At 42.7% G+C, this 17,100-nt stretch overlaps 1 protein-coding gene across 1 annotated transcript; it reads left to right on the top strand.

Annotated features, from left to right (window-relative positions):
* The first annotated feature begins 126 nt into the window (after nucleotides 1-126).
* Nucleotides 127-5,787, top strand: LOC129815228 (tumor suppressor candidate 2-like). Its single transcript, XM_055868816.1, has 4 exons — nucleotides 127-279; nucleotides 2,347-2,636; nucleotides 4,096-4,216; nucleotides 4,507-5,787. The coding sequence occupies exons 2-4, from the start codon at nucleotides 2,482-2,484 to the stop codon at nucleotides 4,570-4,572; spliced, it is 342 nt and encodes a 113-aa protein (XP_055724791.1). The 5' UTR covers nucleotides 127-279; nucleotides 2,347-2,481; the 3' UTR covers nucleotides 4,573-5,787.
* Nucleotides 5,788-17,100: the final 11,313 nt, after the last annotated feature.

The following is a 17,100-nucleotide window of genomic DNA, read 5'->3' as shown; positions in this document are numbered from 1 at the left end:
TTATGACTTAACGTTACATCACCCACTTTAAAGTAGACTATTTTGCTTATCTGCTCTCTTTCCTCATCTCCTTTCCTTCCCAACAAGGAAAGTTTAAAAAAAAATAGACTGGAAGTGACGCAAGTACATTCCCTCCATTTGACGGAAGTGAGGGAGAGGCTGAAAGCTGTGGCTAGCTTTTTCAGCGTGAGAGAGCTGTTTTTGTTTTGAAGGCATTCGTCGTCAAAGGAAGTTGCCACCTCCTAGATTTCAATCAACATCAAGCTGAAATTACTCTGGGTATGGCGATAGTGAATGCGCTTTCAAGCATGTAACAAATCAAATGGAAACGTGACAGCACGTATTGACAGCAAGTATGGCGTTTTGTAGCTAGCTATCTGATATTCTCAAGGGCCTTAGCTACAACTAGCATATCACCGTCTCAGACACGCTGGAATGTTCTGCCAAGCTCAATACTTCAGCCTGTTTCAGATATGACATGCTGCTATTTAACAGGAAAGTTATAAAGTGACCCGTCGGCTAGATAGCTACGGATGATGACAGGACGTCGTTGGTGTAAACAGCTCGCTAACAGCTAGCTAAACTACATTGGTTTGGGAAACTAACGCCAGCCTCAAATCCTACCATGCTCGTTTGCTATGTTTAAAAAAAGCCAAAACTGGGTGGTTCGAGGGATGAATGCTGATTGCCTGACAGCCGTGGTATATTTAGGCAATATGGCCAATATACCACGGCTAACGGTTGTTCTGAATCAAAACGCAACACGGAATACCTGGATACAGCGCTTAGCCGTGGTATATTGGCCATATACCACAGACCACCAAGGTGCCTTATTGCTATTATAAACTGGTTCCAAAAGTAATTAGAACAGTAAAAATAAATGTTGTCATACCTGTGGTCTAGGGTCTGATATACCATGGCTGTCAGCCAATTAGCATTCAGGGCTGAACCACCAAGTTTATAATTGACAATGACCGAGAAGCTGTTTGGAGGGTATATTGGCATGGGGTGTTAGGGACGAGAGTCTATTTTATACAACGGGTTAGCAACATATTCAAGTAATGATTGACATATTTTCATTGTTATTTTGATGAATGTATTCATACTCTTTCATCCTTCCACAAGATATAGTCCTGACAATGTGTTGCTGCCCAAGCTGGCTGGTCTTTCGTTCTATCAGTTCGGTTGCCAGAGACAGTCGTTCAGTCTTTTTGTTCTGTATCTATGGATCTGTATCTATGTATCCCAGTCTTTTGCTCTAAATGTTCCATTGCCATACTGGCTGCTAGCTAGCCAACTATGGCTAACTTCGTCACGTCAAACAGTGCAGCCAGAATAACAACAGTAGCTGCATTTGTTTAAGCTGCTTTCTAGTGACATTTATTTGGATACATCCATAACAATGAGCAAATGAGGTGATTTTGGCTGGCATAGAACATGTGCTCTCTCGTCAGGACACTGTTGTTCAGAGGAGCTAACCAACAACACAGCTAACACAATCACTTCAAACTGAAGCTGGGAAACAATGCCATCTGATTCATAATTTTGACTGTCTGAGAAACGCTGTATCTCGTCCCGACTCTTGACATTCCCATTACAATGGGAAAGCTGGGACTCCCAATCACGTCCGGTTGTGATACAGCCTGGAATCGAACCAAGATCTGTAGTGACTCTAGCACTGAGATGCAGTGCCTTTAACCCCTGCTCCACTTGGGAGCCCATAAATGTGAGATAATGTCTAGATGCTTTTTATAGTGGAGGTCCAAGTTTATATATTGCCCGGCTGGGTTGATGAGAGAGTGGATTGCGTAGTCAGATGGAACAGAGTAAATGGACATTTTAACGTCATAGATTTAGCTGGTGGTAATTTGTGGAATAGACACCGGCTGGAAGGCGGTTTTAACCAATGAGCATTCAGGATTAGAAGCACCTGTTCTATAACAGACTGTATACCACGGGCATGACATTTCTTTTTACTGTTCTAATTTCGTTGGTAACCAGTTTATAATAGCAATAAAGCACCTTGGGGGTCTGTGGTGTATGGCCAATATTGCACGGCTAAGGGCTGTATCCAGGCACTCCGTGTTGTGATCTTGAACAGCCCTTAGTCATGGTATATTGGCCACATACCACACCCCATCTGGCCTTATTGCTTGAGTATAGAATACTAGATGAAAGACCACTAACTCATGCTAAATGGTCACAAATAGCTAGCAAAAGATGTCAACATAGCTAAGATTGCAGGTAATGTGGTCTCTAGCAAAATCAGCAGCTGCCAGGGAAACTTTTGTCACCATTCATCAATATCTAGCTTCTAGTAACTTCCTTTCTCTGTAATTCCTTTAGATTCTAGCTAGCTACTGTCTTCTACTTGATAAACAACGTCCCTGTCTCGAACTGTCAACACCTTCATCGAGCACCAACTAGCTACATCTCTCCTGGGTGCAGTCTGGCCAAGAAAATAATGTCCTACAGTTGAAGATGGGAGGTAGTGGCTCCAAAACCAAAGGTTATTGGCCTTTTGCTGGTTCAGGCAGTGTTGATGGTGATCCAACCAAAGAGGGAGTCGACACACAGTCGCTGGCGCGGCTCCAAAGTTTCCGAAGTGCGACGCCCTTCGTGTTTACCAGACGAAGGTAAATATAGCATCATAAGTAGCTATAGTGCATTCGGAAAGTATTCAGACCCCTTCACTTTTTCCACGTTTTGTTACGTAAGACTTCTTCTAAAACAGATTTTGTTTAAATTCCCTCAATCTACACACACACACAATACCCCATATGACAAAGCAATAACAGGTTTTTAGAAATTGTAGCATTTCGTCTTCTTGGGTATGACTCTACAAGCTTGGCACACCAGTATTTGGGGTGTTTCTCTCATTCTTCTCTGCAGATCCTCTCAAGCTCTGTCAGGTTGGATGGTGAGCGTCGCTGTGCAGCTATTTTCAGGTCTCTGAGACTTGTCCCGAAGCCACTCCTGCGTTGTCTTGGTTGTGTGCTTAGGGTCGTTGTCCTGTTGGAAGGTGAACCTTCGCCCCAGTCTGAGTTCCTGAGCACTCTGGAGCAGGTTTTCACCAAGGATCTCTCTGTACTTTGCTCCGATCATCTTTCCCTCGATCCTGACTAGTCTCCCAGTCCTTGCCACTGAAAAGAGTGTGCAAAGTTGTCATTAAGGCAAAGGGTGGCTATTTGAAGAATCTCAAAAACAAATCAAAATGTATTTTATATGACACTTTTGTTGGTTACTACATGATTCCATGTGTCATTTCATGGTTTTGATGTCTTCACTATTATTCAACAATGTAGAAAATAAAGAAAAACCCTTGAATGAGTAGTTGTTCTAAAACTTTTGACCGGTAGTGTATCTGTGGACAACACCTAGTCTGATTAATCACGCTGTAACACAATTAATTGGTATATACAGCCTCAAACTAATGCTTGCAAAATCATTTAAATGTTCCTTACAAGAAAGAATGTTGAATAAAATGACATTTAAACTTACTCTACTGGTTGTCTGTGGTTTGAACTTTAGCTGCTTGAAATTTGACCAAATATCTACAGGAAAGTTTTGTTTACTCATCTTTTAGAGCCAGTAGGTGTATGGTTCGGTTCAGCACCAAAGTAAAGTTTGTTTTATGTTGGATATTTGGTTTTCTCTTGTCAATAGCTATTGAACCAAGCATGCCATGACAATGAACATTTATATATATGTTCTCCATCCTCCCCTAATTCAGACTGTACAATTGTTCATTGTCATCGAATGCTTGGTTCAATAGCTATTAATGAGAGAACAAAATATAGAATATAAAACAAACTTTCCTTGGTACTGAACTGAAACAACCCGGCTCTTTAAAAAGTTGTGATAAACAATACTTTCCTGTGGATATTTTGTCAAAAATTTCAAGCAGCTGAAGGATAAACCTCAGACAATTGGTAGAGTAAGATTATATTATATTCAACATTCTGGCTTGTAAGGAACATTTACACAATTTTACAGGAGTTAGTCCAAGGCTGTATATACTAATTGTGTATTACAGCCTGATTAATCAGACTAGACCACACCCAGCAGTAACCCTTATGTTTTATCTGCTTTCAGCTCCCTGTACTTTGACGAGGATGGAGACCTGGCCCACGAGTTCTATGAGGAGACGGTTGTGACGAAGAACGGCCGCAAGAGGGCCAAACTGAAGAAGATCCAGAAAAACCTCATACCTCAGGTAACGGCCCCCATTTGGAATACAAAATTCAGGGGTGTATTCGCTAGCAACCAAATGGAAGCAAACAAACTTCCCTGTTTCACCCTATCTGAATTTGTCCAATAGAAACTCTATTGGACACCCCCCTAGTATGCATGATGAAAATTGTCACACCCCCACGCCAGTATATCCGATATGGCAATATCCTGATCTCTCATCTGAATGTTTAGGTAGCTAACTTAATGATCATGTGCTTTAGTTTTAGTTGTGTTCATCATTCTGTCTCTTTTGGGGGGGGGGTTTCCATATAGGGAACCATAAAGCTGGAGCACCCCTGCATCCATGTGGATTTCCCTGTCGTTCTCTGTGAGGTTTGATGAAGCCTGGAGCCACGTTTTGAGACCAGACTCAGACTAGCCAATGTGTCAACTCCGTCCCCCTTTTTCCCTCTCCACCTATACTTTACCCTGAAGCCCTCCACCTGCCCTCCTCTAAACCACCGTGGTCTCCCTGTGATGATGTTTGGCAGGAGCCCTGACCTGTGATGATAGACAGGCTGTCTAAACACATGATTGTGTTGAGCCCCTGCATGTGGACTCTGTAAAGTGTGGCCTGTGTGCAGTCACGTTACACAAAGTAGTATGTGGCCACTTACGGAGACCGTCGATGATCTGTGAAACACGTCGGTTAAGATGGCTGAAGACATAATTATGCTCCCGTTACCCTCAACCTATTCAATATATACAGTATGTGTGTTAGTGGATATGGAATGAATTGTGACAACAGCTTGTCTGCCTGTCTCACAACAGCAGTGTGCTCTGGTAGGAGGATCCATTGTACTTTGTAAGGAGAATGTAATGGGACAATTTGAGTTGAACCATGGGCTGTTAAGTAGAGTAGTGTGTCTCAGAATAGGCCGGCAATCCTATATCTTTAAACCCCGCCCTAGAGAGTTAATTTACCATCTGTACGTATTAAGGGGTGAAATTTTCCGATACCTGTTCAGTCTTCAGAGCTTCCAGAGTAATGATAGGGCTTCAACTATTAGGGCCATATCCTGAGGTCAGAGATATAGGAATATTTAATGCACATTTTATGTTTACAAGTTTTAAAAAAACGCCATGGCTTGATATAATTTCCACCATGCATGACGGTGGCTCTGCTTCTGTCATTTCCCCATGATGGAGCTAGACAATTGGTGGCCAATGTGATCTAAGCTGATCTTAATGTGATGTGTTGTGATGTTTGACTGGCTGTGGTGATCATGGTGTCAAGACCAGGGCTTGTAGTTATGAAACGTTTGAGTATGCGCTGATCTAGAATCAGTTTTAACCTTTGAGATCATCATAGTGAATCACATTAACATTAAAGGGACTGGGGGGGGCTGGGGTCTGATCCTAGATCTGCAATCCTACTGAATTGCTTTTTTTTTTAGCACGGGCCCAGGCCTCAGACACATGTACAGAGAAGCAAGAACTTTAGTCCCCCTGGGAAAGTCCTCTGTTCCTTCACTGCTTTAGCGCGATACATTTCACTGTTAATTTATTATAACTGTTACAATGGCATTGTTTTTAATTACAACTCAAAATGTGTCGGGTCGTGGTCCCTTTGTCTTCTACACACCATTACACAAACTGATGCCTCCCTCTTTCAACTGTGGAATATCTCTGTGTTATCTTCTCCCCACATCTGTGTTCATGGATAGTGTTATGGAATAGGTTACTTAGTTTAGACAGCACACTACAGCTCACTACCACTTCCACACTCCATTCCCCCACCAGGGTGCAGCAGCAACCTTGTCCAGGTGTTGAGCCTGGTTGATAAGCACATCAGGTGCTGCCAATTCAGGTGGTCAATAGTCAGTGTCCCAGCTTGAGAGCCATGAGGCTGTTGGGTTGGTTTGGTGGCCATGAGGCATTTCGTTTTGATGTAGGCTCTTTAGTTTAGGTATGCCTGTTTGTAGTTTTTTATACATTTGTTTCCATCACCATCTGAACATAACAATCCGCTTTGGCTCGCCATCCCAAAGGAGTCAAGTCAGAGCTGGACCTAAGGCAAGGTTGCTGTCTCCCTGGGCACGTGTGCACCCAACACGGTCCTCAAACACTGATTTCTCATACAATGAACAAAAATAAACCCAACATTTAAAGTGTTAGTCGCATGTTTCATGAACTTAAATAAAAATCACATAAAAGTTCAACATGCACAAAAAGCTTATTTCTCTCATTCTGTGCACAAATGTGTTTACATCACTGTTAGTAAGCATTTCTCCTTAGCCAAGATAATCCATCCACCTGACAGGTGTGGCATATAAAGAAGCTGATTAAACAGCATGATCATTACACAGGTGCACCTTGTGCTGGGGACAAAAGGTCACTTTAAAATGTGCAGTTTTGTCACAACATAATGCCCATGATGAATTGAATGTTCATTTCTCTACCATGAGCTGCCTCCACTGTCGTATTAGAGAATTTGGCAGTACTTCCAATCAGCCTCACAACCGCAGACCACGTGCAACCATTTCAGCCCAGGACCTCCACATCCGGCTTCTTCACCTGCGGGATTGTCTGAGGTGGGGTGTGCTGAGGAGTATGTCTGTAGTAAAGCCCTTTTGTGGGGAAAAACTCATTCTGATTGACTGGGCCTGGCTGCCAAGTGGGTGGGCCTATGCCCTCCAAAGCCCACCCATTGCTGCACCCTTGCGCAGTCATGTGAAATCCATAGATTAGGGCCTAATGAATTTATTTCAATAGACTGATTTCCTTATATGAACTGTAACTCAGTAAAATCTTTGAAATTGTTGCATGTTGTGTTTATTTTTGTTCAGTATATAAACGCACACATTCAATCACGTTACAGATAATGTAACTAGTCCTGAGACCACTATACAAAGCGAGTGAAACAATATCGTAGGCTAGTTATTTGTTTTGTAACAATAGTTGTGCCTGATTCAGCCACAAGGGAGAGTATTTGTCATTTGATTCTGCAGAACCTTTGATCTTTGCCCTTTAGCCTCCCGTACTAGTGATTGGCTCAAGCTTTTCCCCTAGCGACCCCAACAGAAAGGTGATTCCCTCTGCCCAATACAACATCATTGTACTGACCAACTGATGAGAGCATTGCTCCAAGGGAAACTTCCAGACGCTGTACAGATGATTACTGTATCGGCCAGTCATATTGAAGTGGTGGAAGCCTGCCCTATCTAACGGGTGTATACTTCCAGACCTCTACCTAAAGTGGGAAAGATCAACATTGGACCAGAGCACGTTCATGTTCACAACGGCACAATCTATTGAATCACCATGTCCACAGACACACACCTCTCTAGCCTGCCTCTCAGGGGGACGTTAATTTAATTTCAGAGCCCCCATTGGCTACTCGCCCACACACGGGTCTCCTGTAGCCTCTAATTTCCTTCTGAGGACAGACTCTGAGCTCCCTGCAGACAGCAAGATAAGTTTTAATTGGGTAAGGGGTGGGAGTTTCTAATCTTATAATCTACGCCATATGGGCCCATCATGTCTGTCTGTTTTATGGGCTTTTGTCTGATAAATTGCTTCTTGTATCCTCAGTTAACGCTGAGCTCCATGGAAGAGGTATACATGGTGGTAAAATCTAGCTACATGGTGGTAAAATGTTTCTATTGTAAATAGAAGGCTCTGTACATGACTGTGCTTGAGTTCTGGGCACAGATGACTCCTGCAGTGTCAAGCCATATTATAAAAAATCATTTTACACTGTTAGGAAAGTGATTGGGCGTGTTTGACATTGCAGCCGATGTGATGCATTTTCAGTCAATTGTGACTGAATGATCTATAAATAATATTGAGTAATTATTTATGATGCAAGGTTATTTGTAGATCAGTCAGTCGGCAGTCTCCTGCAAGGCTGGCTGCAGTTTCGAACAAGCCCAGTAACTCATTGTTTGACAACTATGGTGTCTGGGAGGAGAGGGAGGAGAGGATGGAGTTCAGCAATCAAGTGAGGGTGTGTTTCTACATATTATAAATAACTTCTGAAGTGGTCCTACCTCTCTGTCACTATTCTAGGTTGGAGGGTGTGTGGGTGCGCGCGCTCGCGCGCGCGTGTGTGTGTGTGTGTGTGTGTGTGTGTGTGTGTGTGTGTGTGTGTGTGTGTGTGTGTGTGTGTGTGTGTGTGTGTGTGTGTGTGTGTGTGTGTGTTCTACACATAGCATGCCCTTCTGTTGTAAATTGTGTTTGTCTTATTACTAACAGATGACCCACAGTACTTACACTGTGACTTATTACACTTTAGAGCAGTGGATAGAAGCCACAGAGGCTGCTTCTGCTGCAGTTTCTCTACCACTGATCTGAGCATGTGTAGTCTGGGGTACACTACTTGAAAAGTTGTAATTGTCATCCACTAAATTGTGTCTATGAAAAGTGAATTGTAGATATTGCATAGAACTTTGTTTCACTAAGATTACTAAAGGCACTACTTCAAACATTATTTCACTACAGAGGTTAACATTAGATCTGGTTGACAGGCTTGAGAGACATTGTTTTGCGTCTCACATTATAAAACTATTGAAGGCTGTGAAGCTCTGTGTTCACACGAGTGTGAGTCTGTGTGTGCCCTTGACCTTGGTACATTTGGCAGCTGTAGATTGTGCCCAGGGCAATACCACTATGTTCAGCAACAGCATGTGGCATGTCCTTGGCCCTGGTGTAACACTGGCGGGTACTCTGCTGATGTGCGGTTGTCTTTGTCACGCTGTCGTTGCAGCCACAGTCCACCAATGTTTCTGTTGTTATGGAAGGCGTCTTCCTGTCCCCCGTCCTCTATGGGTCTGGACATGCTAAGAGGGGAAATTGAAACCTGGGAAGGATGTCACTGACGTATACACAAGGTGGAGGAAACGACCCCAACTACACTCTTAGAAAAAAGGCTTCCAAAGGGTTCTTCAGCTGTCTCCATAGGACAACCATTTTTGGTCCCAGGTAAAAACCCTTTTGGGTTCAATCTAGAACCCTCTGTGGAAAGGGTTTTACATGAAACCAAAAAGGATTCTTCTACGGGTTCTCTTATGGGGCCAGCCAAAGAAGCCTTTTAGGTTCTAGATAGCACCTTTTTTTCTAAGAGTGTACTGCACAGGAAACAACAGAGGCCAACTCTCCCCAGGGGTGTTTGAGCGGGTATACTTGTCAGTGTGTTGGTGTTCGTGGGGCTACCTTTCACTCTCATACCTTTTCCTATTTATTACTCATGAGGAAGGTCCGAAAACCACAAGAAAGAGGTTTTCTACGGCCACCATCTCAGATTGTTCTGAAATTGTTTCTGTTGTTAGAAACAGTTAAGATTAGCATTCCTGCAACATTATTTTGTTGAAATTTTTCTGAGAAATTAAGTTGATTGCACCCAAATATGCCATTTTAATTTAACCTAACATCCGGTTGGGACCAAGCTTTTTTCTAACAGTGAGTTTGACATGAGGAATCAAGAGAAATGGTCAAACGCCACCCAGGGTCATTGAAGTTGTTAGGTTTATGTCCCATCCTACATCACCTAACACCATAAACAGCACCATCTAGTCAGACCTGGTAATATCAGTATGTAGGATGGGATATAACTTCAATAACTCATTTTTCTGAACAGGGTGGGGGGAAAATTACCAAATTTACTGAGAATACATTACATGAATAACAAATACTCAGAGCCGCAGCTGCATACTAATTCTCCGACATAGAGAACTGATATTGTATACTCATTGTTAGGGTGGTATTGGTGTGGGTGGCTTTCGACAATTTCTTTGAATTCCTCATGTTTTACTCACTGTTAGAATTGGATGTTAGGTACTTTATTTATTGAATATTATAATTATCATATAAATGAAAATGGCCAATTTGTGTGCAATCAATTCGCTTAATTTCTCAGCGATCAAATTATATTTCAACAAAAGAATGTTGCAGGAATGCTAATCTTATCTGTTTTTAACTACAGAAATGATTTCAGAACAATCTGAGATGGTGGGTGTCATGGCTTGTTGAAATGACATGGTGTCACGCCCTGGCCTTAGTATTCTTTGTTTTCTTTATTATTTTAGTTAGGTCAGGGTGTGACATGGGGAATGTTTGTGTTTTGTCGGTTTTGGGTGGTTATATGGTAAAGGGGGTGTTGGGTGTAGTGTATGGGTTTGTGTTGAGTGAATGTGTCTAGCTGTGTCTATGGTTGAGTGTAGGTTCTAGGAAAGTCTATGGTTGCCTGAATTGGGTCTCAATTAGAGACAGCTGGTTATTGTTGTCTCTGATTGGGAGCCATATTTAAGGCAACCATAGGCTTTAGCTGTTTGTGGGGAATTGTCTATGTCGAGGTTCTATGTTGCATGTGTTGCACTTAGTTCTTGTATAGCTTCACGGTCGTTGTTTTGTTTGTTCTTCTTCAAATTAAAGAGAAGATGTATTTTGCACACGCTGCGCCTTGGTCCTCTCTCTCTCCCTTTGACGATCGTGACACATGGAATAACTCAGGTGTCTTTTACATGCTGCTGTGCGTTTTGTTGCCAACCTTACTTTGCTACCTGACAACTTTACGGTTTTTACTTTTTAATTACCGTTTATATTTTTTGTTTTTCCCTCACTCAACTTTTTTTCATTCAACTCTTTCACTCCGGACGTTTAATCTAGACATGGATTGTCAGGACTTCCAACAGCCGAAGCTAAGTAGTAACATTAACATGCCTTCTAATTGCAGTCGCTGTACTCATAATATACAGGAGAACGATCGCCTTACGGCGAGGATAGCTGTGCTGCTAGCCCAGCTTCAGACGCAATCGTTAAACAAGGGTAATTTCAGTGTAGGAAAGGATGAAACAGCGTCTGTGCCACCAGTAAGTACAGATAGTAACGTTAGTATAAATCCCCTTGCACGTTCCCCGCAGCCGGACAACTTTTTATGGCTTCTGGAGGGAAATGCTGTAGGAATGCTCAACCGGTGTCGCTCATTCAGCCGACACAAACTTTCAACCGGTTCTAACCATTAAGCAGCGAGTCGGAGTCACAGGCCGAGCCTTCTCTGGTCTCTGCTCCTCCCGTTACGTGGTCTGAGACGCCGAAGGCTCCCACCATTAGCTATGACAAATTGAAAACCCTAGTTATTGGCTACTCCATTACCCACAGTATTAGACTTAAAAAGAATCATCCAGCGATCATACACTGTTTACCAGGGGGCAGGGCTACCGATGTTAAGGCTAATCTGAAGATCATACACTGTGTACCAGGGGGCAGGGCTACCGACGTTAAGGCTAATCTGAAGATCATACACTGTGTACCAGGGGGCAGGGCTACCGACGTTAAGGCTAATCTGAAGATCATACACTGTTTACCAGGGGGCAGGGCTACCGACGTTAAGGCTAATCTGAAGATCATACACTGTGTACCAGGGGGCAGGGCTACCGACGTTAAGGCTAATCTGAAGATCATACACTGTTTACCAGGGGGCAGGGCTACCGACGTTAAGGCTAATCTGAAGATCATACACTGTGTACCAGGGGGCAGGGCTACCGACGTTAAGGCTAATCTGAAGATGGTGCTGGCTAAGGCTAAAAATGGCGAGTATAGAGATATTGTTATCCACGTCGGCACCAACGATGTCAGGATGAAACAGTCATAGGTCACCTAACGCAACATAGCTTCAGCGTGTAAATCAGCTAGAAAGATGTCGGCATCGAGTAATTGTCTCTTCCCCCCCCAGTTAGGGGGAGTGATGAGATCTACAGCAGAGTCTCACAACTCAATCGCTGGTTGAAAACTGTTTTCTGACCCTCCCAAAAGATAGAATTTGTAGATAATTAGCCCTCTTTCTGGTACTCACCCACAAACAGGACCAAGCCTGGCCTGTTGAGGAGTGACGGACTCCATCCTAGCTGGAGGGGTGCTCTCATCTTATCTACGAACATAGACAGGGCTCTAACTTCCCTAGCTCCACAATGAAATAGGGTGCAGGCCAGGCAGCAGGCTGCCACTAGCACAGTCAGTGTAGTCAGCTCAGCTATCCCCATTGAGACCGTGTCTCTGCCTCGACCTAGGTTGGGCAAAACTAAACATGGCGGTGTTCGCCTTAGCAATCTCACTAGAATGAAGACCTCCTCCATTCCTGCCATTATTGAAAGAGATCGGGATACCTCACATCTCAAAATAGGGCTACTTAATGTTAGATCCCTCACTTCCAAGGCAGTTATAGTCAATGAACTAATCACTGATCATAATCTTGATGTGATTGGCCTGACTGAAACATGACTTAAACCTGATGAATTTACTGTGTTAACCTGTCTAGGACTACATTCCACTGAAAAGGCAGAGCCGCGAAATTCAAAAAAAATATATTTTTTAAATATTTAACTTTCACACATTAAAGTCCAATACAGCTAATGAAAGACACAGATCGTGTGAATCCAGCCAACATGTCCGATTTTTAAAATGTTTTACAGGGAAGACACAATATGTAAAGATATAAATCTATTAGCTAAACTCATTAGCATAAGACACCATCTTTTATTTGTCCACCAACACCAGTAGCTATCACCAATTCGGCTAAACTAAGATATTGATAGCCACTAACCAAGAAAAAAACTCATCAGATGACAGTCTGATAACATATTTATGGTATAGGATAGGTTTTGTTAGAAAAATGTGCATATTTCAGGTAGATGTCATCATAGTTTACAATTGCACCCACCGTCACAAATGGACTAGAATAAATATATAGAGCAACGTGTTTACCCAATTACTAATCATCAAACATTTCGTAAAAATACACAGCATACACTAATCGAAAGACACAGATCCTGTGAATACAGACAATATTTCAGATTTTCTAAGTGTCTTACAGCGAAAACACAATAAATCGTTATATTAGCATACCACATATGCAAACGTTACCAGAGCATTGATTCTAGCCAAAGAGAGCGACAACGTAAACATCACCAAAATATATTAATTTTTTCACTAACCTTCTCAGAATTCTTCAGATGACACTCCTGTAACATCACATTACAACATACATATACAGTTTGTTCGAAAATGTGCATATTTAGCCACCAAAATCATGGTTAGACAATGACAAAAGTTGCCCAGCTGGTCAGACAATGTCGTGCGCCATATTAGACAGTGATCTAGTCGTATACATAAATACTCATAAACGTGACAAAAAAATATAGGGTGGACAGCGATTGATAGACAATTTAATTCTTAATACAATCGCTGATTTACATTTTTTAAATTATCCTTAATTTTCAATACAGTTTGCGCCAAGCGAAGCTACGTCAAACAAGATAGCATCCTAAGCGATTAACATTTCTCGACAGAAACACGATTTATCATAATAAATTGTTCCTACTTTGAGCTGTTCTTCCATCAGAATCTTGGGCAAAGAATCCTTTCTTGGGTCTAATCGTCTTTTGGTCGAAAGCTGTCCTCTTGCCATGTAGAAATGCCCATTGCGTTCGGCATGAATTGGAACCGTGCCCAGAGATTCACAGTGTCTCAGAAATAAATGTCCCAAAATCGCACTAAACGGAAATAAATTGCTATAAAACGGTTTAAATTAACTACCTTATGATGTTTTAAACTCCTATAACAAGTAGAAACATGACCGGAGAAATATAACTGGCTTCACTAGTGCTTGGAAAAAGTGCAGGTCGGTGTCCTCCGCGCGCCTGACGCACCTGGAAAAGAGTTCCTACCTACACGTGTTTTTGTTTTATAGTGGCTGTGATTGGGCAATCGATACCATTCAGATCGTCATCATGTAAAGGCATCCAGGGGAAGACGTAAGCAGTGTCTGTATACTCATAGCAATAACAGTGGCCTTTTAACTGACTTCAGATCAGGGGCCAAAATGTGTGAAATCTGACTCCATGTCAGGGAAATTGCTGTAGAATGAGTTCTGTTCCACTCAGAGACAACATTTCAACGGCTATAGAAACTAGAGACTGTTTTCTATCCAATAATAATAATAATATGCATATTGTACGATCAAGAATTTAGTAGGAAGCCGTTTCAAAAATTACACGATTTACATAAATTGTGACAACAGCACCCCCTAACCTCAACAGGTTAAGTCTTTACTGAAGACTCATCTCTTCAGTAGGTCATATGATTGAGTGTAGTCTGGCCCAGAAGTGTGAAGGTGAACGGAAAGGCTCTGGAGCAACGAACCGCCCTTGCTGTCTCTGCCTGGCCGGTTCCCCTCTCTCCACTGGGATTCTCTGCATCTAACCCTATTACAGGGGCTGAGTCACTGGCTTACTGGTGCTCTTCCATGCCGTCCCTAGGAGGGGTGCGTCACTTGAGTGGGTTGAGTCGCTGACGTGGTCTTCCTGTCTGGGTTGGCGCTCCCCCTTGGGTTGTGCCGTGGCGGAGATCTTTGTGGGCTATACTCGGCCTTGTCTCAGGATGGTAAGTTGGTGGTTGGATATATCCCTCTAGTGGTGTGGGGGCTGTGCTTTGCAAAGTGGGTGGGGTTATATCCTGCCTGTTTGGCCCTGTTCGGGGGTATCATCGGATGGGGCCACAGTGTCTCCTGACCCCTCCTATCTCAGCCTCCAGTATTTATGCAGCAGGAGTTTATGTGTCGGGGGGGTTGGTTCAGTCTGTTATATCTGGAGTATTTCTCCTGTCTTATCCGGTGTCCTGTGTGAATTTAAGTATGCTCTCTCTAATTCTCTCTTTCTTTCTTTCTTTCTTTCTTTCTTTCTTTCTTTCTTTCTTTCTTTCTTTCTTTCTCTCTCTGAGGACCTGAGCCCTAGGACCATGCCTCAGGACTACCTGGCATGATGACTCCTTGCTGTCCCCAGTCCACCTGGCCGTGCTGCTGCTCCAGTTTCAACTGTTCTGCCTGCGGCTATGGAATCCTGACCTGTTCACCGAACGTGCTATCTGTCCCAGACCTGCTGTTTTCAACTCTCTAGAGACAGCAGGAGCGGTAGAGATACTCTCAATGATCGGCTATGAAAAGCCAACTGACATTTACTCCTGAGGTGCTGACTTGTTGCCCCCTCGACAACTACTGTGATTATTATTATTTGTCCATGCTAGTCATTTATGAACATTTGAACATCTTGGCCATGTTCTGTTATAATCTCCACCCGGCACAGCCAGAAGAGGACTGGCCACCCCTCATAGCCTGGTTCCTCTCTAGGTTTCTTCCAAGGTTTTGGCCTTTCTAGGGAGTTTTTCCTAGCCACCATGCTTCTACACCTGCATTGCTTGCTGTTTGGGGTTTTAGGCTGGGTTTCTGTACAGCACTTTGATATATCAGCTGATGTAAGAAGGGCTATATAAATAAATTTGATTTGATCATCCTGTTCTATGCCCATCTGAAAGTGTATGTTGAGTGTGTTTGTTTGTCCTGCAAAGAAGTCTGTGTTATTGTCTGCTTAGAGGATAAAAGAATGCTGTGTCATGGTCCACTTCACTTTATTGCTTTTATACAAGGTTTTGTTCCTGTCTTTTCAGCCTACAAAAAACTCTGTGGTGAGTTGCTGTGTGCACTGCGTCAAAGGAGGGAGATTAAACAACGGTTAATAGTTTTTTATCTCTGTACTTTTCCACAAAGCTACAATAATATTTCAGAGGTTTGGTGAAGTGCTATGCACAGGTGAGATGGAAAGTTTAGTTTTTTTGGTAGGTTGTGTTCTGAACTTCATAATCTTTGTTTGGGGCTTTCAAGAAACCCCAAATTCTCTTTTGAGTCCAAAGAAAAGGGATAATGAGTGTCTTATTTGTTCACGTTGGATTTTATACGAGCATATTGTTTGTATTTCACATATTGTGGCAGTCTCCGAGTAATTATGAGGAAACTCAATGCCCATTCCCCCCGGAGGACATTCTAAACTGTTACATTGTGCATGAGTGGAATGCAAACCATTTTGATTGGAGGCAGCCAGAGGCTCTTCCCAGTTCTATCCTATAGTTATGTAATGTGACATATGATGGTGGCAAGGAAAGGGATAATTACTACCATCACTAGCAGTAGCTACACATTCATAACACAAGCTGAAAGTCTGTACCAAGATAGCCTTGACTCCAGTCGTTCTATGTTCATCCATAGAAACAAACTAGAATATCGTGTGATGTCTGGTAGCACGAGACTAGTACAAAGTTCCTGCTAAACCCTACATATATTTCAGACTAAGTAACCTGATGAAGGTCAGAACTTGATGATTATAGTTAACATAGTTAATACCGTGATTATTACCTTAATTTTACCCTTATCCATCTCACTTCAGCACCAACCCCACTAACTGGCACTGAAGATTATTCACAAGCTTAGCTTCTTACTGTTATTGGCTTTGATCTATGACCTTGCTTTTGCCCAGCGTATAAAAACAGCCTTTGTTTCTGCCTATACAGGGACACACTAAGGACAGGGTCTATCACACAATGAGAAAGTGTCTATTATATAGGGCTCAACACAATGCAGCACAAAGTGGCAATGTTCCTACCACAGAGGTCTTTTGTGTCAACAGTCACCCAAAATACCCAATGCAAAGAACAGAATGTACATTCATGATCATTTGAGTGTACTTTCAACAGCATTTAAAGTGCTGATTAGACTAAAAATGATGGTTTGCCGGAGACTTTTTACACTAGCCCCAAGCGTTATCGTGTATGTGTGTGTGTGTGTGTGTGTGTGTGTGCGCGTGACCCCAGACATACCCTTCCCCCCAGTACAGGGTCAGAATGAACTTTATACCCTGAGCTGGACAATAGCTGGACAATAGCTGGACAATGGGAGACGCTTGAGGTCGTACTGCAGTCAGATGATCAGTGACAAAAACAAAGGAAACCCCTGGCTTCAACACTAAACCCTAACATGTGCCTTATCTCTCTCTCTCACACACACACACACACACACACAGGATTTTTGTAGGGTTTGGGCATTTG

Source organism: Salvelinus fontinalis, chromosome 18 (assembly GCF_029448725.1).
Source record: "Salvelinus fontinalis isolate EN_2023a chromosome 18, ASM2944872v1, whole genome shotgun sequence".
NCBI classification, from domain to species: domain Eukaryota; kingdom Metazoa; phylum Chordata; class Actinopteri; order Salmoniformes; family Salmonidae; genus Salvelinus; species Salvelinus fontinalis.
The sequence above is the reverse complement of the archived record's forward strand: the minus strand, read 5'-3'. Positions and strand labels throughout refer to the sequence as shown.